Consider the following 25,726-nt stretch of genomic DNA (forward strand, 5'->3'; position numbering starts at 1 on the left):
TGGAAGTGATCACATACGGAGACAGTACAGTGTAGGGGGAGGCGGACGGGGACTTGCTCTTTTTCTTCACACGTTATACAACTGTTTGTTCAACTCTGGGCATAGAATTTATCAATGATTTTATAAATCATTTATAAATGATAAAAAATAAATGATCTATAAATTTTAAAATCAATCAATACATTAATTTTTTTTTTTTTTTAATAAATAAAGGGGCTAGAAGACATGATGGCCAAAAGTCCCTCCCGTTTCCAAAGCTCTGTGATTCTTTCAGGGTGAGTTTTGCTACTTAGGCTGGAAAGGCAGGAGGATAAACAGGGAAAAGGCGAAGACGCAATGGGCTGCCCAAATGAGCTTTGGCCTGGCCTTGGAATGCCTCGCCTCTCTCCTGTTACAACTCAGTGACCACACAAAAAGCGGCAGGTGAGGCTGGGTGGAATCAGGAGGGCACCAACCTAGATGCACTTGTGTATAAATAAAAGACAAAAACACCTTCTCCCAGACAAAGTGCTTAGTCAGAACCATTCTTCCAGTGCGATGAGAAGCGATGAAAGAAAAGACAGAGAAACGCTACCATAATTAGTATTATTTTTTGCCCCATGTACCCATCAGGATGAAATTTGCATTTTAGCTAACTCCATTTTGAAAACAAGTCTGGTCATTTTAAAGTTATTTTTGTGCCCTTCCACACACTAATTTTTAATAGGGCTGGCCAGAAAAATAATGAGCTCCTTCACATCATTATACAGTTCACCTTTATTACTTTATCCTTGAAAACAGGTTATTAAATGATTACATTTTAGATTAATAGTCTGAATGGAGAGTTTAACATTGTCTCCTAGTTCCCTCGTTGCATTTACCCAATCCTCCTGGCACCCATAACAATCATGAGCTAAATGCAGAGGCAGGTTGTGGTAAAGGCATTTGGTCTGCCTGTGGGGAGGCTGGGCCAGCTTGGTTCTGTGAAGTAAATGAGTCCTCAGCAGCAGGTTTATGTTAGAGGACTTCCCCCAAAAATCAACAAGTCATTTAAATGACAGGAGATAAAGCTGACCACTGTGGTGATGATTCCACAGATAACAAAAGGATTAAACAGAGGATGTTGGGGATCAACTTTCTACTTGCCTTGGAAGAAATTCTGTTTGTTACTCTTCCTGTATATTTGAGGAATGTCAGAGAAACGAAATTGAATCTTGGGATTCTTTCAGAGCCCCCAACGAGAGGGTCTGTGGATGGAGGAGACATGGCCAGAGCTGGTGACATGAATCTGGAAGTTTACCTGTTACAGATCCCAGGCCCACACAGGCAACACTACTTCACATACAACACAAGAGCTAGGCTCAGAAGACAAATGGGAATACAGTGGCTGGGGCAAAGGGAAACATCTCAAAGAGAGGCCATGGCAGGGAAGGCAGCTGAATGGGTGTGGACAAGCTCCCGGGAAGGGTGCTGTCCCGTGTGAGGCTGCTGGCCAGAGGGGCTGTCTGGGGTGAGATGAAATTTGTATAAGGCCAGCTTCACCCAAGAGGGCAACTATCACCTGGACAAACCAAACAGCAGAGTGAAACGGTCAGGGTTGAGAGGGGGATTCGCAGGGCTCAGAAAAGCCAAGCTGATCTTTAAGCAAAGAAAGGGAGTCAGTGGAGGCCAAAGAATCTGAAAGAGAATTACCCTGTTTGACTATAGAACTAAGGATCTCTGCAGATTCAGGGAGGTCAAGAAGAGCTGCTGGGCAGAGATAAATATATGCTGGTTTTGGGCCAAAGGAACTACACTGGGAAGCAGGTTTGGGGCTGGTTGAAGCATTTCCCAGAGGTGTTGCTAACCTAAAATACCTTCATTAAATGAGGTCTAGCCTCAAGCTGCCTCCTTACATATTTAAGTTCAGCCTAAAGGTTTTTCTGTACATCCATAACTGCAACAAGCAGAGGTATAAACCAACCATAGTTAACATTTGTGCCAATCACTGAGTCTTGGCCAATCAAATGCAGCCAACTGTTCGAACCTGTGTTCAAATAAGGCAAACATTGAGCTCTGAGCAAGTCAGTTGTTTCTGTTCCTCTCTTCGGTCTTCTGCACACCACTTTCATTTTGCTGATCTTCCACCATGTGTCTGCGCTGGATTCTCTGAATCTGCTATGATTCTGGGGGCTGCCCGATTCACACATTGTTCACTGCTCAAGTAAACTCCTTTACACTTAATTCAGCTGAACTTTTTCTTTTAACACCTTTCAGACAAAAAGTCACTTTTGCTTAGGGCCTGTCCAGGCATGTCTGAGGTATGAGAAAGGAATTGAGGTCCTGTTCTTCTTACTAGAATCTGAAAACATCCACTTTGCTATGGTTTTATATTTTGGGCATTACATGTTATGGCCTCTTAATTTCTTGAAAGAGTCCAGCTGTGTCTCAGCCGAACCACAAGGCAGGTGCCGTTTCACTGCTCACAAAGAATAGAGAGGGAGAAGAGTTTATTTCCAAAGAACTTTTTTCTTATATCTTAGTGTGGGTAAGAATTTCTCAAGGAGCTTGCCAAAATGTAGATTTCAGGGCCCCATTTCCAGATGTAGGTACCCTGATATAGGAGCCAGTCAGACTGAGAAGCATTTCTCCTGAGCCTCAATGAAGGTGGGCAGAGAATTGAAGAGTGTCTACAGAGGTACGTTGGCTATCAGCAAACCATTCTTCCAGAGAAATAGCACTAGTGTTTTAAGTCAAGAAAAATAAAGATGTGGTGTTTTAGTCCCAGAATTAAGAGGCAGAGAATGGATAAATAAGTCATTTTTTTTTGTCAGTTAAAATATTCAAACATTGGCCAACAGTTTTCCCACTTTTTTTGGCAATATGATTTATCCATAAATTGGATCTATTAAAAAATCTTAAGTCACATACAAAAAGAACCTAGAAATATGATCACACACGAATTCCTCAAAAAATGTGAATGTTCTTTGAATTAATGCTGAATCCTAAATTATTCTTCATATAATGTTAGATCTCTAAAAAAATTCACTTCAATTTCCTGCCCTGGCAGAAATATATGAGGGATCATTTGAAAAGCTAATCACTTCAGAAGTAATTCTATAATTTGTCAAAAAGGAAAAAGACATCTGGTAAAATCCAGGTGCAGACTAATGCGATGTAAATCCATGTTTTTTCTTCTACTTTGTGTTTTTTCTGGGGTAGGGAGGAAAAACTAAACTAACAGGCATATTATAAGGCTTCTACAGATTCCTTTTTTTCCCCCTTTTGAGGCAGGGTCTCACTGTGTTACCCAGGCGGGAGTGCAGTGGCTTGATCATAGCTCACTGCAGCCTGGAACTCCTGGACTCAAGCAATCCTCCCATTTTAACCTCCCAAGTAGCTGGGACTACAGGCACGTGCCACCATGCCCAGCTGTTTTTTTTTTTTTTTTGAAATAGAGAAATGAGGTCTTGTTAAGCTGTCCAGGTTGGTCTCGAACTCCAGGGCACAAGTGATCTTCCTGCCTTGCCTCCCAAAGTGCTGGGATTAGAGGCATGAGCCATCACTCCCAGCCAAGTTCCAATTTTTTCAGCATGTGACTCAGCTACAAGTAAGAGAGATGTGACACCACTCAGGTTCACTGCTAATGCCAGCATGCCTATAATGGTTCTAATTTTTAAAATGGAATATTCTTCTTTTGAGAGACTGAAGAATAAGGAAGGTTTTTGCTTCTTCTCTAAACATGTGGCATCATCTGCTTGATGACACTCGGGAAAGGGTGACTAAATCCTTCTCTTTACCAAGAATAAATTAATGTGACCATATTTTCCCTGGTTCTGTGTGTTTGCTCCAGACTAAGATTCAGATGATAAGATGGGGTGGGGCAGTGGATTCACAAATTATGTATTGGTAACAGAGTAGAAGTGTTATATAAGGGCATGGGTGATGGCTATCTGCTCCCAAACTGTGTCAGCTGCCTCATCAGAGGGGTCTCACGGGGGTTCCTCACCTTACAAGCATCTTTGAGTAATTCTCTGTAATTCACTGTAAGGGGTACGATGTCTTTGGCATGCTGAGTCTTGGCCAGACACGTGGTGGAAAAAGATTTATGGATGGCAAAAGGAAAGTGGTGTATAGAAAATCGATGTGAGGCACAGAAACAATAGGCTTGGTCAGCGTTTGGTGTTTGCCTTATTTGAACACGGTTTGAACAGCTGGCTACATTCGATTGGCCAAGACTCAGTGATGCCAAACCCTTTAATTTATCCCATGTGTCTGTAATTAGCTAAGACATTTCTATGACTATTTACAACCAGCGCAGTACCAGGGAATGTGTTACTGATCATTAGACAGACTTGGTAAATACTGGAGTCTCTAATTGCATAGATCACTAAACAATTTATGATAATAAATGATAATAAATTGGTTCCGTGATTACGTCTATAAAAGTCTAAACTGATTCCTGTTCTTGTACTTACACTCTAACTTTGTAAAGCTTTGACCTTTTCCTCTCTCTTTTGAAAAAGATCCTATGTCTATCTAGCTTTTGCTCCATGTGTTGTGGTTGTTTTTATCCTGTCTCTACTTTACTTTGCCATGCTGGGGCCCAGAGTTGCAAAGTGTATCCCACAGGCCCCTTGACCAGGTCCTGTCAGTCAAGGCACTGCAGGAGTTGGATGAAATGGCAAAAGGACAGAAGCCACTGGCTTTCTTCTGTCATTTCTCTTTCTTCCATTTTGGGGCAGGTGGCTATGTTCTTGCACTATCCCAGCTCTTCAGGTAGCATCCTCCGCCGCTGTTCCTTCTCCAAGGTGGCAGCACATCTATGTTCTAGTAACATGGCAGAGCTGATGGTGGGAGCTGCCTCCTGCAGTTATTTATCTGGGTTTCTGCCACTTCCCCCTTCAGTCTTCCAGCCTCCCCACACTCTGTAACCAATTCCCTTTGAAATTCCAAGTGTGTTTTTCTTTTCCTGAAAGGACTTTCTGCCAAAAACATCATGCCCCTTACAGTGACACTTACGGGGAAGCTGCAAGGTGTCGGTGTCTCAAATCACTTGGTTATCTTATTTCAACAAATGTTTTATAGGGCTTACTATATGCCAGGAGGTATAAGTGCTTTCTAACTGTTATTTTATTTAATCTTTATAAAAACTCATTGGGGGCAGCAGTATAGTAATTCACATTTTACAAATGAGGAAACATGAAGGGCAAGTAACTTGCCCAATGTTAGATCACTAGAAGTGGCAGTTTGAGAGCTAATGTCCTAAGTGATGATTTAGCAAGATGCATGAGCATCTTTACCCACCACCATCTGAGGTGGTTGGGGTAGGAAGGTCTGTTTGCAAGGTGGAAGTAATCAGATTAGGAAACATAAAAGAACAAAGAGTCTGGAGAACTCATCTTCAATGTTTAGCATCAACAAGTACACCATCCTGCGAGGGGCTGCGCAGCCCTAGATTGGCGTCTAGGTATGGCAGGTAGCTGTGAAGTTCATAGCAGATAACACAGTTGTGCTGTCTTTCCCTTGAGATTAGGGTTAAGGGATTGGAATCACTAGCAAGTTTTTGCAACTATGTTCTCCCTTCATTTTGTAAATATTAAAGGTTCCTGTTGACCTTGCTATATAAACAGAAGATAGGATTTTCTAAACCCAGCAGGAACATAACTAATAAAAGTCTTTTCTCAATGATTACGTAGTGATTTGGAGTCCACCTGGAGAGTTGGACATAACAACTTGAGGAAATAGCTATTTCAGGTTTCTTATAAATTTAAATTAATGTTAAATTTTTAAAGTGTTTGAACATTCTGTCTCTAACATCTTTGCAGATGAAAATCCTCACTCAAAATCCCATGGAAAAAGAAAAGACAAAAAGATGAGGAAGAAGAGAACTCGTATGGATGTCACCAAATTTTCATTAAAAGCATGATCTAAAACTTATCACCTAAAACTGCATATTCTATATTTGTGCTGTTGCTGGAAGTCATGGCTCCACTTTTTAGCCATGTGGCCTTGATGTAAGATGGAGACCATAAATATAATAACCATATAGAGTTGCTGTGAGAATTAAATCACTTGATATGTATAAAGGGCTTAACATAGCCCTTAATAAGGTCCAATAACTAGCTGCTATTGTATTAGATTATTATTGGTGATTTGAAGTAAGACTAATATTATGAAAGAAAAGTTGCCCTTGCAATGCTGTTTTTAATAAGTAAAATTCACCAATAACTGGTAGAATAAATACTATAGGTGGACATTAACAATACTATAGGTGGACATTAACATAAGCCCATTGGCCAGGTGCTGCGGCTCACCCCTGTAAGCCCAGCACTTTGGGAGGCTGAGGGGATGGATCACTTGAGGTCAAGAGATTGAGACCAGCCTGGTCAACATGGTGAAACCCCAATTGACTAAATATACAATTACTAGCCAGGCGTGGTGGTGGGTGCCTATAATCCCAGCTACTCAGGAGGCTGTGGCAGGGCAATCACTTGTACCCTGGAGGCAGAGGTTGCACTGAGCCGAGATGGTGCCACTGTACTCCAGCCTGGGCAACAGAGCAAGACTCTCAAAACCAAACCAAACCAAACCAAACCATAATCCCACCACTTTACCTGCTAGAAATATTTTAGTATTAAGCAGAAAAAGAAAAGAAAAGAATCAAATACAGGACCAGAACTCATGTTAAGAAAAAAAAACCAACCAACCAACCTTAATATGTACTTGGAGGCCATGATGAAGGAGTGGTACATTGGAAAAGACAAGAGGCTTAGACCCTACAGACCAGTGTTCAGCTAGAGTCCTATAACACGCTTGGATGTGTCATAAAAGGTTTCTGGATTTCCATTTCCTGATATTTCAGACATATCTAAAGAAAGATCTCTAACCTTTGGGATGGCTCTACTTGCATGTCTGTAAACCTTAAGCGGAAAGTAATTTGTGGGGAAGGGCTTGTGGTTAGAGTGCTTCCACCCCTGTTCTAGGACTGTGACACTCTAACGGCAGGAAGAAGGGGACATGAGACTGTTAGATCTGCTGGGTCAGCCTCTGAGAGCTAGAAAGTCAGACTCATCATTTAGGGAGCCTTTGCCAATTTTTCCTCTATGTGCAAATGACCAGTGGCTTATTCTATGACATTTTTGCCCTTCTTAAAATACTGTAAATGTCTGCAGGGTGAGCCAACTGTTAGAAATAGCCACTAACCAAACCTGAGACTGGATGGAGTGGTGATGCTGGTAAGAGACCTTTGATGGGGAAAGCATAGGTACACATTGGAATGAAGTGTGACTTTCAGTTTTAATTATGCATAACCAGAGCTTCAGCTTTGCTACCAACTATGCAGGAAATCATGAAAATATTCATATGTGTAACCTATTTCTATAGCATTAAATGAAATCGTTCTTAACTTTGAGACAAAACACATTTGCCTCTATATTTCTTTTTAAGGAACAGTTCCAAATCAATAGGTGTCTCACTGCATCATTTAAACATCACGAGTAGGTCTTAGGAGTCATATGGCATCTTGTTTTCTGTAGCTGGACAACTCTTAGATCTTATTCATCACCCTGCTGAACAGTTTCTTTTTCAGAGACATAGATACCATCCAAAAATTTCCTAATATCTTTGTTTTTGACTGTGGTGGCTTGCTGACTCAAAGAAGCTGAATTTGAAACAAACTCAATGTCATTTCCTTCAAGGATTAATTCATCTTTCTGGGGTTGAGATACCGAACAAGTAACACCTGGCCTCATCTGAACCCTGTGGATATATTTTTTAATCCAAGAAATTTCAGATTTCAACAAGAGACCCATTCTCCTGGATAACGACATTGATGGGGAAGTGAGCATGCACAGACCTCATCTTGTAGGGGAAGCCCAGTGTAACACCCTTAATCATGTTCTGTACATGACAACAAATAGTCCAAATGGTAGCCAGCTCCTTTGCTATTCTGCCGTTTGTCAATCCAGAGCCTATTTTTTTTTCCATTTCCAAGAAGACTAAGATCTACATTGATGTGATTGAAGTCCCTCTGCAGGGTATCTCTGGGGCCCTTCACGGTAACTGCGTGTCCCTTCAGAGTAATGGCCACATTTTCTGGAATGTCGACAGTCTGATTGCTGAGAACGGTCTTCATTCTCACAGTAGATATGGCAAAGAAAAGCTGCCTCTATATTAATTAGCGCTTAATTTATACTCTTAAAAGAACAGCCTTCTTACTAGTAAAGAAAAATGCAATTATCAAAAATTCAGAACTTCGATCTCACTAGTTGACTGGGAAGCAAGTGCCCATGATGGTTTCTCTTTATTGCTACGATCTGCATGCTCTAACACAAGACTGCACAGTCCAACTTGAAAATATGTATTCCCAATCAGTAGGTTAGATACATACTTTCAAGATAATACTTCTTTTTTCTTTCCTTCCTCTTTCTTTCCTTCCATTCTTTTTTTCTTGGAGTACATTAAAAAAAGAATGATTTGCTATCAGTTTTTGAAGTTACAAAAAATAATCCCTAAAAGAAAGGAGTAATTCTAAGAGACAACGAAGTCCCACTGTAGTATATAATTTAGGTGTGGGGGCATCCAGGTACTAATCAGTACTTTGCCAACCTGAGGATTCTAAAAAGACTGACAGAATGACAACTGCTAGTTGAAATAGTTACAGCTTATTTTAGCACAGATATGTGTAACGTAATGTCAAAATCAGAAAGCAGACCACTTTGCCTGAACAGAAAAATGATTCATAAAGAGAAAAATCTCACATGTAAATTGTAACATCAATATTCAACATATTTTCTTTTCAATGAATTTTTTTTCCAGGCTATCTGGATTAGGTTTCGAAACTCAGTTGGCCAGATGAGATTTAGAAGAGTGTCTATTCATTGCCTAAAGAAACACCAAGTAGGACTAGGTGGACTCTGAAGGGAAAAAAACGATAGAAACAAAATATGGCAATTTTTTTTTTGTTTGCTGGTGAAGTTTGCCAATTGAATAATGTGAGTTGGGCATGGTGGGTCAGGGAAATAGGGATATTGCTTTTGGGAGTTTTCAAGCTGTTGTCTTCAGGGTTCTTTAGTACCTTTATGCCTTCTTTCCTTATGACTTCCTTAAGTCCATGATTAAGACCCGAGGCCTTTCTATCAGCTTCCTGTGCACATCAAGGCTAAAAGCAGACATACCTATGGGAGCAGGCAGGTGACAGTACAGATGAACGAGGCAGAGGGTGGTGACCTAGGGGACCCAGGGCTTTTCCTTCCAGCTGATAAATGCCAGGAGGAAACAGAGCCAAAATTATAAGGTGTCAAGGATAATGATTTTACATAAGAATCTGGATATTTTAGTGAAGTTGCTTGGTTTTTAAAGGCTGGCTTATTGAAAAAACATGCTGGGCTCACTGAAATGCTTTTGTCTGGGTTGCAGACAGTGCCAAAGAAGATTAAAACAACGCACTTGTTCTCAATACATATTTCAAAGAAAGGAAAAAATATCATAGATAACTGTTTTTTATTTCCCCCCTCCAAATCTGTTTGCTAGCCAGTATCAGCATAAATAAAAGTATCGAGAATGACAACACAGGTCTGGGAGCATGCAGAGGTAGCGTCCAGGGTGGCCAGGGATGATTGAGAGTCAGGATGAGGCTGTGCCAGATCCGGGAGAACCTTATGAATACCCAAGAGTCGAATACCTCTGGTCAAGAGACTCGATACTTAACTACAACCAACACCACCATCACCACCACTACTGCTACCAAAACACAACACAAAATAAAACCCTTTTATTTTTGGCTGAAAATCTCAGTAAATGATTTAAGAGCACATCCGATTATATGCTCCAATAATTACCACAACAGCAAACTGTAAGAAATCATCATGGCCTCATATGAGAATTGTTTTTGACCTTGCTAAGAATTTCCTGCAACTTTCCAGCTATGTTTTGAGCTGCTATTTATATTTGAGAGCAAAAGAACGTTATATAGACCCATGTGTTCAGCTGTACCAAACAGACGGGAAAGACTGTTGCTTGACTAATTTCCATACCAAATTTAAATATTCAACAGTAAGTATTACACATTAATTTAAGTCATTTTAAATTTCTCCAATCCAAGGAAACTGACCAAATCAAATAACTCTGTATAGTTTAGATGAGTTAAGTGATTTTTAATAGAGCCTTATTTGTTGGCTCTTAGAGTAGAACAATGCAAACCTGGGCCCAGCTAAGATTTGTGGCTTGCCTTGCTACCCACTTGTTCTACTTTTCTGTACCTAGACTAGCCGCCTAACCTGCTGCCTACCTAATCTTGTATTAGCTGAGAGAGGAAGAAATAGCAACAAAAAAGAATTATTATAGCAGGTCCAACTAGCAAACTTACCAAACACTAAGCTAGACTTTATGGATATACATATATTAAAAATAAATCTACCATATTTACTCTTCTTCCTGGAAAGCAACTCAGCTGCTAGCCTGGAGATGGAAAATGACTTAAAGCCTAAGAAATTCTTCACTTGCATAAATCTGATTTTGATTCTTGAGAGCTAGGTTTCAGTAAGAACTAGTCTAACATTGAACAGATAATTATTATTTTACTTAGGTTTTTAAAAATTTGTTTCTACTTTTATAACATTTTATAGAATGCATTAAACAGTGCACATAAAATTGCTAGAGAGTGCACAATTTCCAGAAATGCCCTGGGTTTCTGTTACATTCAGTTTTCTAAAGATGCACTCAAATCAAAGGTAAAATGCAGACAATTATATGATATTTTATTATTTTTGGTAAAACTATTCTCACTATTGTGTCTTCTCATAGTATTAACTGTGATACCCACTTTGTGCAGGATCTAATAGACAATTATTGAGCCCAAATCTATTAGCACCTCTCTTGGAATTAAAGTTAGTTATAAACTACATATACAAAAATAGACAATAAAATAGTGTATCCCATAGACAACGTGATCTCTTTGCAAAGATGATGTCATTTTCTAACAGTAGAACCAATGTTCAAGAATATGTTTATAAAAGGAAAAATACCAAATAAAAAATTACCTTTTCACTTAAGAAATGCCAATAATCCACCCTAATACTTAAAGTCACATTAAATGTTTTAGAGTCACTATATTTGTTGCCTATGGCTGCTGTAACCAGTTACAAGCACAGTGGCTTAAAACAATACAAATTTATTATCTTACACCTCCGGAGGGGAGAAGTCCTAAAATTCAAACTGTGGGTAGGCTGTGTTTCTTTGTGGGGGCTTTAGGGGAGAATCTGCTTTCTTGCCCTTTCAGCTTTAGAGGCTGCCTGCATTCCTTTGCTCATGGCCCCCTCCTCCATCTTCAAAGTCAACAACATAGCATCTTCAACTCCTTCTCTGACTTCTGCTTCTTTTTAAAAAAATTTTACCGTGATTTATTTATTTTTTAATTTTGTGGGTAAACAGTAGATGTATATATTTATAGGTTACCCAAGATATTTTGATACAGGCATGCAATGAATAATCATCACATCAGGGCAAATGGGGTATCCTGACCTCTGCTTCTGACGTTGCATCTCCTCTTCTGACTCTGACCCTTCTTCTGTCTTCGCCTTATAAGAACTCTGTGATTATGTTGGGCCTATCTGGATAATTCAGGATACTCATCCCATTTCAGGATCTTTAATTTAATCCCATTTACAAAGTCCCTTTTGCTATATAAGGTAATGTATTCACAGGTTCCAGGAATTCAGATGTGGGGGGCAAGGAGGCATTATTCTGTTTACCATAGTCACTAAGATCACACATGCCAAAAGTATTATAATACTTTTGCACTACCTGTGTAATATTAACTAAGAGTGCTTACTTTAAAGAAACACATTCCTAAAAAATCTACTAAAATAAAAATGATGAAAGGTTTGTCTTCTTCCATCGAGCCAAGCATATAATTTCTACATGACATAATGAACAACTGTAAAGAAAAATCATGAGGATTTTTCATCCAATGTTCTTTTGCCACAGTAAAAATCAAACATGTTTTCTCTCCAACTTATGAGGCAGATGACAGGCACATCCTGGTTGCTAGAGACAACGTGTTCTCATTTAGAGATACTGTTTCAGGCCTGATGTTGACATGGTAACAGGTGGATGGGTTATTTGACCGCACTAAGTATTACCTGTTTGAATAGAGCGTAGGCCTGTCGTGTGGATAGTGCTCATTGACGTATAAGGAAGAGGATGAAATCGTGGTCGCCAAGGAAGCAGCTTCAAACAGTGATGGAGTGCTAGGCACCAGGTCTGGTCTGTGTCGGGATCCCAAGGCTGGGAATGAAAGCAACACACACATTCATGAATTTCAAGAATAAATGCAGCTTTAGTATCTATAATAATCTAAATGAGTCAAAAGCATTCATTTTACCTATTGGGCTGCAAATTAAATTATGAATTAACTGTACTCTTTTCTGAATTACAGAAGAAATGCAAAATAGCTTCTTGCAAACAGGTTATACGGAAAGGAAATTGCACTAATTTACAAAATGGCTTATGGCAATGATATTATGAATGTTGTTTCAAAAACCTTATAAAGTGATTTACTATTTCAAAAAGATGGCATTAAAGAAACTCACAGGAATTTAAGCAGATAATTTGACAGAGATTAAAAGGATAACTGGCAAGTGTATAAACAGACAGTGAACCTTTTTGCCCTATCTGTTTCTCAGGTTGGATCTCAGGTTGGATCTAGGAATCCAGACTTTTCAAGAGCCAGAAAACAAATACTTCGACAGACTAACAGCCAACTCTGCCTTAACCCCATCTGAGCACGTAAATACTTCTAAACATTATCCAGGACTCTTTTTGACATTTTAGCAGCAAAACTACCTTTTCAAAAAATGAGAAAACACTTTTTTTTTTTTTTTAATTTAGGGGCTCATGAAATTACTTATGCAAGAGCCCATTCTTGTGAGGAAAGAGGAATGTTCAAGGCTGAGCCCATCTCTCTGGAGTCTAGGTAGAGGGACTCTTTTCATCATTCCCCCAGACTGACCTAAAACAGATGCTAATATATTGTAACTTTAAGGTGTTCCTGGTATTCCTTTATAGGCCCAACAAATTCAAAATTAAGGATTCTTAGTGTGTAAATGTAAACCGACCGTAATAGGCATCCTTGTGTGAGTGTGAGGTTCTGGACTTTGGATTTGAAGGGTGTAGGTGGTAGGGTAGGGAATGACAGGGAGGGAAGCCAGGCAACCTCAGGAAAGGCTGGACTCTGATCTGGCAAACAAGGCGACATATTGGGATGCTCTGTCTCCAATTCAGGTCAAAACAGAAAACTGCAGCAATGGATAACAGACGATTGTCATATAAAACCACAAATGACCAAAGTGCTCCACCTTCAAAAATTAGGCTTCAACTTTCATGTGACACCTGGCTCGCAATCTTCAATATACTTGATCCCAACTTCTCATTAAATGGAAAGAAAAACATGAATACTGTCCATAACATTGAAAACTGAGTGTCAAAAGTAATTTCATATCAGATTCCAATGAATTGCCACTCCTTGTAAGGTAGATGGAGTTGCTCTTCGACCTAGGTTTTGGGCTTACCAGCTTTACTTCACAAAGCAGACATGACCTGAGTGACAGAGCAAAACACATTTGTCTAGTGACTCAGTTCCAGGTCACACATCATCAGGAAGGTGACCCCTCAACCCATGAGGAGCAAGCAGCTCTTTGAGGGAGAGAAGTGTTTCCTCATGCTCCCATATCCTTCAGTTTTTTCTAAAGCCAGTGTGGTAGGCAGAACTCTAAGATGACCCCTAATGACCCATATTCTTGTAAATTCTTTCTTCACTGTGGGGCCTGCAAACATGATGAGCTGTTATTCTTGTAGCTATGTGATGTGACCCGGCAAAAGGGATTTTGCAGATGTAACTCAGGTTACTCTGAGTTGGCTAACATTGAGCTGGTCAAAGGGGAGATTATCCAGGGGAGCCTCACCTAATCGTACAAGCCCTTTAAATCTGGGTCTAGAGGTCAGAGACCAGAAGTTAAAAGGTCAAAGTGGTAGGGCTGACTTGCAGGACATTCTGTGTTTGAATACAGAGAGGCTGCATGGTAGAGAATATAGATGGCCCCCAGGGCTAAGCATGGTTCTTGGCTGTCAGACAGCAAAGGAGCAGGGATCTCAGTCCAACAGCTATAAGGAGCTGAATTCTGTTGACAACAGGAATGAGCCTGGAAGAGGATTCATCTTCAGTGCTTTAAGAACTCAGGCCAGCTGACACCTTCATTTCAGCTTTTCAGACCCTGAGCAGAGGACCTGTGTGAGTTGTAACCAGTCTTCTGACTTACAGAACCATCGGCTACTAACTGGGTATTATTTTAAGCTGCTAAGTTTGTGATAATTTGTTACACGGCAATAGAAACTATAACCTTAGCATACTGAGAATGCCAGAAAACAAACGGTTAAAAACTAGAAGGAAATTCGGCGCTGACTGGTGCAAGCGAAAGTTCCCCAAGCACAGAGCATGACTTAGAGACTCAACGTCGTGCGTGAAGAGGACTGCCAAGATAAACTCGTTTTATAATAGTATGTTACATTTTCAAAGAATATGCTCAGTAGGTTTTTCTTTGACCTCCAGAGACTTTTAAAGGTGTTGAATCTCTAAATTTGAAGCAATGAGTCAAATAGGTCTTTTGAAAGAAACACAATGTGTGTACTACTTACCATGTTTCCAGCCTTTTTAGATGCTGTGTGGCATATTTATTATACTTTTAATTTGTTTTTCCAAATTAACAATCGGATCCATTGCTTTAACTTTAGAGGTCAGATACTACTTGAAAGCTTATCTAATATAATCTTAAAAAAAGTTTATCCTATTTCCCAGACTACAGATACCTGCAGTTTTGTGTGTGCTATCAGAAAATCAGGTAATATAGTAGGGGAGATGCCAGTGCAGGAAGCTTAGGAGAAGGGGGTGAATGTCTGCCAGGAATTGGAGACATCGATTAAGAGAGGATCATTACTAACTTTGGATAAAAGTTAGTTTATAGGAAGATGAAAAAGAAAGAAACCAAATAGCACATATGGATAAATGCTGCCGAAGAAGGAATAGAAGTAACACCCCATCCTCAAGACTGAGGAAAAGAAAACCCCTAGAAGAAGTCTTAACTCCTGTAGAAAGCAGAAGACATTTTCAGGAAATGCCGAGATTCTCAAAATAATATACTGATGTCTAAAATGTCATTTCCTCATGTCTGATTAGAAGGGAAAAAAAACAAATGATCGACTTGGTAGACAGAAAAAAGTATTTGATAAAATTCAGTACTCATTCTTGATTAAAAAAAAAAAAAAAAACTTTTAGCAAAGTAGGAATAACAAAGGGACTTCCTTGACCTGATTATGGGTATCAAATACAGCAAACTTCTTTTTCAACAGTGACACATTAGAAGCATTCCCTTTAAAATCAGGACAAGGCAAGGCTGTCTACAAGCACCACTTCTATTCATCATTGTACCAGAAGTCCCAGTGAGCAAGTAAGAAAGAAAGAAAGAAAGAAAGAAAGAAAGATAAAACAGATATGAAGTCCATGTTGTAGCAACAAACAGCTAGAAAACCCAATTCTTTAAAAAGGTACTATTTTTAAAAATCCAGAAAAATAGTCCATGTCAATATCTTTGCATCTATCCAAGAAATATGTCTAACAAAAGGTATATGTGCAAGCCACACCAGAAAAATATTAGAAAACTTTATTTAACTTCGTTAAAGTGCTCACTTTGGCAGCACATATACTAACATTGGAACGATACAGAGAAGATTAGCATGGGCCCTGTGCAAAGATGACATGCAAATTTGTGAAACGTTCCATATTTTTCCTTGCTTTTTCCTTCCTGCCTTTTTTCTTTCCTTCTCTTGGTACCTGCTCATGGTTATGAAGCTTTCAAAGTAAAGAACGCGAAGTACCCCCCGAGTACTACCAGTGGGTACGAAAAAAAAATCATTAAAGAAGACCTAAATGAAGAGACAACTTATTGTTACATTGTGTGTATGTGTGTGTGTGTTTATGGATGCATCCATGTATGTGTACATGCACAGAATAAGGTCTAGAGGTAAAAGCAACAAAATGTTAATATTTGTTATCATTAAATGGTGGAAGTAGACATTTTTCTTTTTGAGTTAATATCGTCTAATTTTTATCATAAACCATAAATTGTATTTGTTATGTGGTAGTTAAAATTTGCATGAAGTGTATCTCACTGCAGCTTACTTGCTTGCTTGCTTATTTATTTATTTAAGATAGAGTCTTGGTCTGTTGTCCAGGCTGAAGTGCAGTAGGGCAATCTCAGCTTACTGCAACCTCCACCTCCCAGGTTCAAGTGATTCTCATGCCTCAGCCTCCCAAGTAGTGGGATTACAGGTACCTGCTACTACCCCTGGCTAATGTTTTCGTATTTTTAGTAAAGACAGGGTTTTGCCATGTTGACCAGGCTGCTTTCAAATGCCTGACCTCGAATGATCGGCCCACCTTGGCCTCCCAAAGAGCTGGGCTGGACACTGTAGCTATCCTTTAAAAACTTAATTAATAGATTTTATTTCTTAGAGCAGGTATTTTTAAATTTTTCTTCTGGGAATTTACTTCTATAAATAAATCACAAGACATTTTTTCTCTTTTAAAAAGTTACATATCTTTACCTTCTTCATCAAGGCTGCTAAAACTTTGTCCTTCAGTCAGCAAATCTCGCTTCTCATCCTTCCATTCCTGGCTAATTGAGGACACAATCTCCTGCGACGTCGCCTTTAAGGCGGCGATGGAATTGCATCGTTTCTTAGAAGGTGAGGCCTTCAAAGCTAGACAGAAAGGAAAAGGACAAATAAAATATATTTGTTGTAAAATCACATTAATATTTCATTTAAAAGTGAATATTCTATTATTTATTAACATTTTAGTCATTATTTGAGTAGAAGACAAGAGGCTTATTTTATATATATGGAAAGGGAGATGAAATTGTCTGTTTCATCTGATGAATACAATGAATGAGCTATATTATTTGTCCAAAATGACTTGACTTAAATCAGAACATCCTAGAGCAAATTAAGAGTTAAAATTTCTGACCAGATTTTGAAATAAAGTCTTACTTGAGGTAAAATTCAAATGTTACACTGCTAAAGAATCATTTTCCCCTCTCTAAACAATGTTTTTCTAGTGCTGGGAGGAGGATGGGTGGGTTGATAAGTGCAAATGGTAAAGTATTGAGAATTCTCACGACCCTGGTTTTATTAACTTGGAAATGGGAATTTCTAAACACGCCAAAGTTTAATCTAACGCTCATGTTGCCCAATTTAGCCAAGTTCTGGTTGCTTTTTTCTTTCTGCAAATTTCCACTGAAATTTCCTACCCTTTAGGTCTTTTCTAAGTCATGGTTTTATGTCAGACACATAATTCACTCCCAATCTTTGTCTAAACAGCAGTCTACAACTTCAGAAGTGTGTTGGGAACCTGAACTAATGAAAATGTACTTCACCATCAATCATGCTTGCTGAAGCCTGGGACTTCACGGAGGACATGTCCATAGAAGCTGCTTAAGTAGCAGCCGGGCCATCCTTATTCACATTCACTCTTTGCTGCAATAATTCTTCTTGGCTTAATATCGCTAGAGAATTTCATTGGAAAGAGAGGGAGAGGGAAGTTGAGGCCAGTTTATGCTTTCCCTTGATGTGTTTTTGGCAGCATCTCTCTTCCTTTTTAACGTTTGCATAAAGGGGTAACCTGACAGTAAATGTATTAGAGTAATTGTGTTTAGCCTTGGGAATCTCAGAGCTTAGATTCCAGCTCATCTAGGGCCTTCCCAGAGGCAGCCTGCAAGAACTTAATTGGAGAAGGACTTTGGGAGACACAAATGAGGGAAGAATGGAGGGCAAGCTCTCCACGTAAAGAGAAGGGAAGGTTTATTTGTCCCTGGAGCAGCCTTAGAATCATAATATCATCATCCTAATAACATTTGCGGAGGGCTTTAGAATCTCGAAGCTAACATTCACATTGCATATCTCAAATTATCCACATGTATGAGGAAGAGGAAGGCCTTTTTTAAGGTCCAAAAACCGAGAATAGAAAGGTTGTGGCTTGCCCAAGGTCACAGAACTAGAAAGCATGAACCTCAGATGTCTTTCTTCTTAAGTTGTTTACTTGGTGGTTCATTTTCTAGCTCTTTAGCGTTCTATTTTCTGGTTAAACTGAGGGGGAAAAAAAGATAAGCCGTGAATTTGTTCTTCTTTGAGGGGAAGAAATTTTTGAATGTTTAAAAAATAAGCCATGTGTACCTTAATTGTCCACTCTCTCAAACGGTGGTTACACTTGTTTTACAAGGATGAAGTCACTTTTCACACACTGGCCTCTGCCTTAATATTCTATCTGCTAACATTTATTTATTTATTTATTTATTTGTTAAATTTTACTTTAAGTTCTGGGATACATGTGCTGAATGTGCAGGTTTCTTACGTTGGTATACATGTGCCTTGGTGGTCTGCTGCACCTATTAAGCCACCATCTCTATCTGCTAACTTTTATAGACCTTTAATAAACTCCTGTCTTTCAGTACAGTATTTTAAAACTTCTAAATCAGAGTAACTCAGATGTGGGTTGGAAACCACTAGGTATCTGAGACCCTTTCAGAACAGCTGTGATGTTAAAATTATTTTCATCATCATCATAAGACATTATTTGCCTTTTTCACTTTCATTCTCTCACATGTGCAGAGTTTTCCAGATGTTACATGACCACAGATTGAATTCAGAAGCAGATGTGAGACTCCAACTTAGCTTCTATTAAGCCAGACATTAAGGATTTCAGAAAAAAATGTAAAACAATAACATTGTTCTCACTAAATTATTTGTGGAAGATAAAATTATATTTTGTAATTATTTATGTTAAAATAGACTGATGTTAACATACAATTTTTTGTTACCTGGTAAGAATTAATAAATATTTTAAATTTTTCTCAATTTTAATTTCTAATACGTGACATACAGATAGCTATCACTCATATAAATGAAAGCTCTTTGGTGTCCTCAATAATTTTTAAGAGTGTAATGTGGCTCTGAGACCAAAAGGTTTGAAAACTACTTTTCTACATTACAGTTCTTAGGTTAATGTTATTTCTCTAAACCAAGAAACAGCTATGATCAAAAGGTTTTCGGCAGCATCAAGGAAATGCGATAAGGATAAGAGTCTTGTAATAAGGGGAAGACACTCAGGAGAGCTATACTCATGGCATTTTGTGGAGTGAGGGCCAGAAGCCTGGAAAAAGAAGGAACTCTTTGTTCTTTATCAGCATCACACATAATGAAGAGCAGAGAAGACCGGAAAACAAACCTCTGCCAAGACCACATAGCACCACAACAAAGAGTTCACTTTTGTCTCAAGTGGTGAGTTTCTTCCTTAAAGGAATGATCTCACTCAGCAGATAAGGGCTTGGACTTTGCAGAAATTCAATTCTCAGGGTCTCAGGATCTCTTTTGACTGGGTAACCTTGAAAGCTGGTTTGAGTGGCTGCTTGCTTCCTTTTGTGTGGCAGAAACGCCTGGATTTGTCTGGGGCTCAACCATGGCTGACCATAGCTATCCCGTGCCCATTCCCAGCCTTGCATTCTGCCACTCAACTGCCTCAATGTTCACTTTTCAGCTCACCCTTCTGCCGTATTGAAACCTATCATGTTCATTCTGCCATTAGGCCTTTGCACATACTATTCTTTCTCCTGGAGATGCCCTTCCTGTCTCTCTTCTTAATGAACTCTGGGTTACGTTTTCAGGATTTAGTTGAAACATATTTTTCTCTGTGAGCTCTCTTTTGGAAGAACTCGTCTTTTTTTCTCTTATTTCTCTCCGTGTACTTGTAGTAGCATATGCAGTAATATTAGCAATTGTTTCATTATAGATCTGTCATTTGTTTCAATCCCTGACTCAAAACACACTATTAAATTATTGAGGGAGGAACTAATCAATATTTTAAAAGCTTTCTATGTCATCAGTGTTTAGTGTAGTGCTAGATATATAATAGGTGCACCAGTGTTTGTTGAATAAATGCATTATTCTGAAATTTAGAACAGTCAATTTTCTTTAACAAATAATTTAATTCTTATATTCTATTGAGGAAGCTAAGCTTTAGTACTTTAGATAAATTATTTGTATGGAGAATTTCAGTGAAGTTTTAACATAACGGTGACTAATATTTCCAGGAAATATTATAGGATTTTGTAGACATTATTACACTGGCAGCATGACTCACTTGTGGGTGGGATGAAGGGATTTTAAAAGGTTAGAAAACATTGACTTAAAAAAAAAAAAAAACTTGAAGACCAGGTACTATTTTCTTGGTGGGAGGAGAGTATGCCTTTACACATTAAGAGCTTTGAATTAACCACAGTTGATGAAACATCTTCAAGTTGTGTTTTAAAGTGTCTACTTTTCTAATAATTTAATTACCCTTTAAAATGGTGGTATTAGATGAAAATTCCATTCATTCATTGGATTATGCATCAAAAAATGATTGAGTGCCTATTGCATGCCAGGAAATGTGCTAAGGGAAAGTTAAGGACTTTGTGCACTAAGAAATCTGTGGACGTTTATTTCCTTTAACATTATTATTATTATTATTATATTATTATTAGCATGGAAGGGTTTTTAACAGAAATCGGCAAGAGCAGATTTCTATTTTAAACTGATTCTCTGGATGCAGTGTGTGAGGGAAAATTGGATTGAAAGGGTACACAACAGGAGGCAAAGAGACCTGTTTAGGGCTACAACTTTATGTAAAATAATAATAATAAAACCTGCAAACTAGGCCAGGCGTGGTGGCTCATGCCTGTAATCCCAGCACTTTGGGAGGCCAAGGCAGGCAGATCACCGGAGGTCAGGAGTTTGAGACCAGCCTGATCAACATGGAGAAACCCTCTCTGTACGTGGTGGTGCATGCCTATAATCCCAGCTACTCAGGAGGCTGAGGCAGGAGAATTGCTTGAACTTGGGAGGGGGGAGTTGCAGTGAACCGAGACTGTGCTGTTGCAGTCCAGCCTGGGCAACAAGAGCGACACTCCATCTTAAAACAAAACAATAACCCTGCAAACCAAAAAACACAGTGGCTGAATCAGGAGAGGTACTGTGGGAGAAGGGGATGCACTCCTGATTCTGCAGGGTGAGGACTGATAGGTGTTGCTGAAGGACTGCACGTGGGCAATAAGCAAAAGGAAGTGATCAAGGGATGATGCCAGCATGCTTGCTGGGTAACTGAGTGGATTGTGGTGGCCTTCTGTAAGACATGGACCCAGAAGGAGAGGCAGGCTCTGGGGTGGTAAGCAGCTAAATTCAATTTTGGGCATGCTGGGCTTGGAGAATCCAGTAGATGCTTAAGTTGGGAGAGTGGATAGGCAAGGAGACTTGCTAGAAGTGTGGGGAATAAGTTGCAAGTACACAGAGGGTAACTGAACCCTTGGGAGAATGAGGAATTACCTAGATAGTGTTGTATAAGAAGAGACCAAATCAGAGGCTGGACCCTGAGGAACACCCACAATATAAGAGTAAGTAGGGAAGAAAAGCTTCCAAAGGATACCCAGGAGCAGACGAGAGGCTGGAAGGCAACCAGGGAGGTCCTGAGTTACAAAAGACAAGTGAAGAGAGCATTTCAGAGAGAACTGATGTCAGCGGTCTCACATGCTGGAGAGTTTGAAGAAGACTGAAAGTGGCTGGGCACGGTGGCTCACACCTGTAATCCCAGTACTTTGGGAGGCAAAGGTGGGCGGATTATTTGAGGTCAGGAGTTTGAGACCAGCCTGGCTAACATGATGAAACCTGATCTCTACTAAAAATACAAAAGTTAGCTGGATGTGGTGGTGCATGCCTGTCGTCCCAGCTACTCAGGAGGCTAAGGCAGGAGAATGACTTGAACCCAGGAGGCGGAGGTTGCAGTGAGCTGAGATCGCGTCACTGCACTCCACTCCAGTCTGGGCAATAGAGCAAGATGGCACCAAAAAAAAAAGAAAAAAAAAAGTCTGAAAGTTGTTCAATGGCTTGAGCAATGATTGTTGATTACCACAGAAAGAACATTTTGGTGGAGTGGCGGGATCAAAAGCCACTGGAGTATACTGAATAGTGACAAGAAATAAAAAAGTGAGACAGCAAGTGCATCCAATGCATCCAACTCGTGAAGGAGGAAAAAGATACACCAGGAACTTGAGGGAGACGGTGTTGAGGAGGTTTGTTTTTATGATTAAGAGGATGAGCAGACAGAAGGATGAGGTGTGGAGCCAGAAGAGGGAGTGAATGGTTAAATTACCCTGTAGTGGAGGTAACCTCTGCAGGGATCTGTCCTGGACCTTAAGGAGATTAGACCCATATACATGTCTTGGTATCTTCATCCATTTAACAAATAAAAATTACAATATGTGCACCCTCCAAAACCACACCCCTTCACTAGGTGCAATCAGCTTACATTTAAATAAAGGAGACAGGCATTAAATAAGTAAAACCTATAGCATATTAGATCATGATAAATGTTAGAAAACATAAAGGAAGGAAAGTAGATAGGAATCATCTTTCCCATGGTAGCAGGACGATAAGCATTATCATTACTGTCTACCCAATAAACAAAAGTGGTAAAGAATTTGACTTTCTTTAAAGTGAAATATCTAATTCAATATGTGATATTAGGACAACAATTAACTACTTGGGAAAAAACCAGGTTAGATCTCTCTCACTTCATACACCAAACTAAAAACACAGATAAAATTTAAAAAAATTTTTAAAAATCTACAAAATGTAAAAGAAAAATATGGTGAACACTTATCTGATTCTTCAATGGTGAAATCTTTTGTAAGCATAAAAGGCTTAAATAAAAATAATCCTACATTTATAGGATGTAAAATATAAGATGGTAACACTCCCCAAATTCAACACAATCTTTAGCAAACTACCAGCTGCCCTTTTTCCCAAAGAAATTAACAAATTGATTATAAAATGCATAGGGTCATACAAGGGACACAGAATAGCCAAAACAATCTGAAAAGAGTATTTGAAGGACTCACATTTCTTGATTATGAAACTTAGCAATACAAACCAGAATTAATCAACAAAGAATGGTACTGGTATGAAGGTAGGCATATTGATCAATAGAACGGATGTGAGAGTCAAGAGGTAAATCCTTATACTTGTGGTCAACTGATTTTCTTTTCTTTTTTTTTTTTTTTTTTTTGGTCTGGTTTATGTTCTCTCATGATAATTTTCAATAAGAGTGCCAAGATAATTCAATAGGAGAAAGAACAGGATTTTCAATAAATGATGGTGAAACAACCGGCTAACCACATATGAAAGAATGAAGATATACTCTACCTCATATCATAAACAAAAAAATTCAATCAGAATGAATCACAAACCCAAATGTAAGAGCTAGAACTATAAAACTCTGAAAAGAAAACATGAGAGTAAATCTTCATGACCTTGAGTTAGGCAATGCTTTCTTAGATCACACCAAAAGCACCAGCAACAAGGGGGAAAAAATTGGATATCAAAATTAAAAAATTTTGTGCTTCAAAAGATACTATCCAAAAAGTAAAAAGACAACCCACAGAATGAAATAAAATATTTGCAAATCATACATCTGATAATGGGCTTGTGTCCAGAATATATAAAGAACTCTTAAAACTCAATAATAAAAAGACAACTCAACTAAAAATGGGCAAAGGGTCTGAGTGAGCATTTCTCCAAAGAAGATATAAATTGCCAATGAGCACATACAAGATGTTCACTATCATTAGTCATTAGAGCAATGCAAATCAAAACCACAGTGAGATACTACTTCATCCCTACCAGGATGGCCAAAAGAAAAAAAGACAGGCAATAACATATGTTGGTGAGGATGTAGAGAAACTCTGGAATCCATATACATTGCTGGTGGGACTGTAAAATGATACAGCTGCTTTGGAAAAGAGTTTGACAGTTCCTCAAAATGTTATCAGAGAGTTGCCATCTGACCCAGCAATTCCACTTCTAGGTTTACATTCAGAAGAAATGAAAACACATGCCCATGTAACACCTTGTCCATGCATGTTCCTAACAGCATTATTCAGAAAGCCAAATGGAAGCATCCCAAATACCCATCAACTGATGAATAAACAAAATATGGTATATCAATATAATGGAATATTCTGCAATAAAAAGAATAAACTACTAATATATGCTACGATGCTACATATAAACCTCAAAAATATTCTGTTAAGTGAAAACAGCCAAACTGAAAAGTTTACATTACATGATTTATGGGAAAGGCCAGAGTAGGCAAAACCATAGAGACAGAAACCAAATTAGTAGTAGCCAGTGGCTGGGAAGACGACGGAATGCGGAGTGACTGCTACTGGGTATGGGGTTTCTTTTTGGGGTAGTAAAAATGTTCTAAAATTAGAAAATCGCTGAGCTTGGTGGCTCATGCCTATAAACCCCAGCACTTTGGGAGGCCAAGGCGGGTGGATCTCCCGAGGTCAGGAGTTTGTGACTAGCCTGGCCAACATGGTGAAACCCCATCTCTACTAAAAATACAAAAATTAGCCAGGTGTGGTGGCGGGCACCTGTAATCCCAGCTATTTAGGAGGCTAAGAAAGGAGAATCACTGGAACCCGGGAGGGAGAGGTTGCAGTGAGCCAAGATAGTCCCATTGCACTCCAGCCTGGGCAACAGAGTGAGATGACATCTCAAAAAAATTAATAATAAAATAAAATAAAATTAGAAAATTGTGATGATTATATAACTTTGTGAATATATTAAGAATCATAGGTCTGTACACTTTAAAAGGGTAAAGCTTACAGATCTTAATTATATCTCAATAAAGCTGTTTTTTAAAAAATAAATAATAAAATCAAAATTTAAAAATGTCAATAGATTTGATAACCTAAGAGTTAAAAAAAAAAAAACTTGTTCCATTAAAAACCTGATAAATTTTACAAACTGGAAAAATCTGCAACACATGTCATATTTTATGAAATTGAAGATAACATTGATTGTACCATTAACTTATATGCCCCGAAGAAAAATGAACCTTCCAAGATGGGGAGTCTCCTAAGGGAGGCTCGCCAAAGCTGGAACATTAAAGGGCTGCCTCCTCCAAAATGCACCATGGGCTGCAGGAAATCCCATGTTTTTTCAGCCTTGGCACAGGGCGAGTGTTTGACTTTCATTAATTAAAAAATCTCCAATAAATATTATGAGGAAAACTTGTCTTATTTAAATATAAATCATGAACATTCTTTTTCAGTTGTATGTTAGCTAAATTATCACGTTTTAGTTTATGAAATTGGACCACAGAATAGCAAAATGATAAAATAACTACATGTAGGGTTATTTTCTCCTTTCACATACCTTAAAATCTTATCACAGATATGACATATTCATTGCAAAAATTTAATAAATATCAATATAACGGAAAATAAGGGCCCACATACTTCCTTGATCTGGAATAAGCATTGTTAGCTTTGGGTTTAATTTGCTTTTCTTTTTCTAGTTACTTGAGGTTTAAAGTTAGGATATTGAATTCAGATTTTTCTCCTTTTTTTTTAAGGTAGGAGTTTACTCCTTTTTTTTTTAAGGTAGGAGTTTACACCTATAAATTTTTCTCTGAGCACTGCCTTCACTGCATCCCATAAATTTTTGGTATATTTGTTTTTATTTTCATTCATCTCCGAGGTTTTTCTAATTTCCTTGTGCTTTCTTCCTTAACTCATTGCTAAAGAGTATGTGGTTTAATTTTCAAATATTTATGAAGTTT

The 25,726-nt window shown here is 38.6% G+C and overlaps 1 protein-coding gene, 1 non-coding gene and 1 pseudogene across 7 annotated transcripts in view; 1 reads left to right on the top strand and 2 right to left on the bottom strand.

Moving 5' to 3' along the window:
* Positions 1 to 25,726, bottom strand: part of PIP5K1B (phosphatidylinositol-4-phosphate 5-kinase type 1 beta) — a 488,372-nt gene that overhangs the window by 79,225 nt on the left and 383,421 nt on the right. For all 6 annotated transcript variants that reach the window (XM_074394717.1, XM_010346143.3, XM_074394718.1 and 3 more), the window contains 2 exons: positions 16,618 to 16,773; positions 12,102 to 12,246 (listed from right to left, as the gene is read on the bottom strand). In XM_074394717.1, coding sequence (XP_074250818.1) covers positions 12,102 to 12,246; positions 16,618 to 16,773 — 301 coding nt within the window. The remainder of the gene's footprint in view (positions 1 to 12,101; positions 12,247 to 16,617; positions 16,774 to 25,726) is intronic.
* LOC141583714 (large ribosomal subunit protein uL6-like) lies at positions 3,626 to 12,095 on the bottom strand (annotated as a pseudogene).
* On the top strand, positions 15,693 to 15,799 carry LOC120360722 (U6 spliceosomal RNA). The gene has a single exon (XR_005577153.1). It is a non-coding gene; the product is annotated as a U6 spliceosomal RNA (small nuclear RNA).

This window comes from Saimiri boliviensis, chromosome 2, assembly GCF_048565385.1.
Source record: "Saimiri boliviensis isolate mSaiBol1 chromosome 2, mSaiBol1.pri, whole genome shotgun sequence".
NCBI lineage: Eukaryota > Metazoa > Chordata > Mammalia > Primates > Cebidae > Saimiri > Saimiri boliviensis.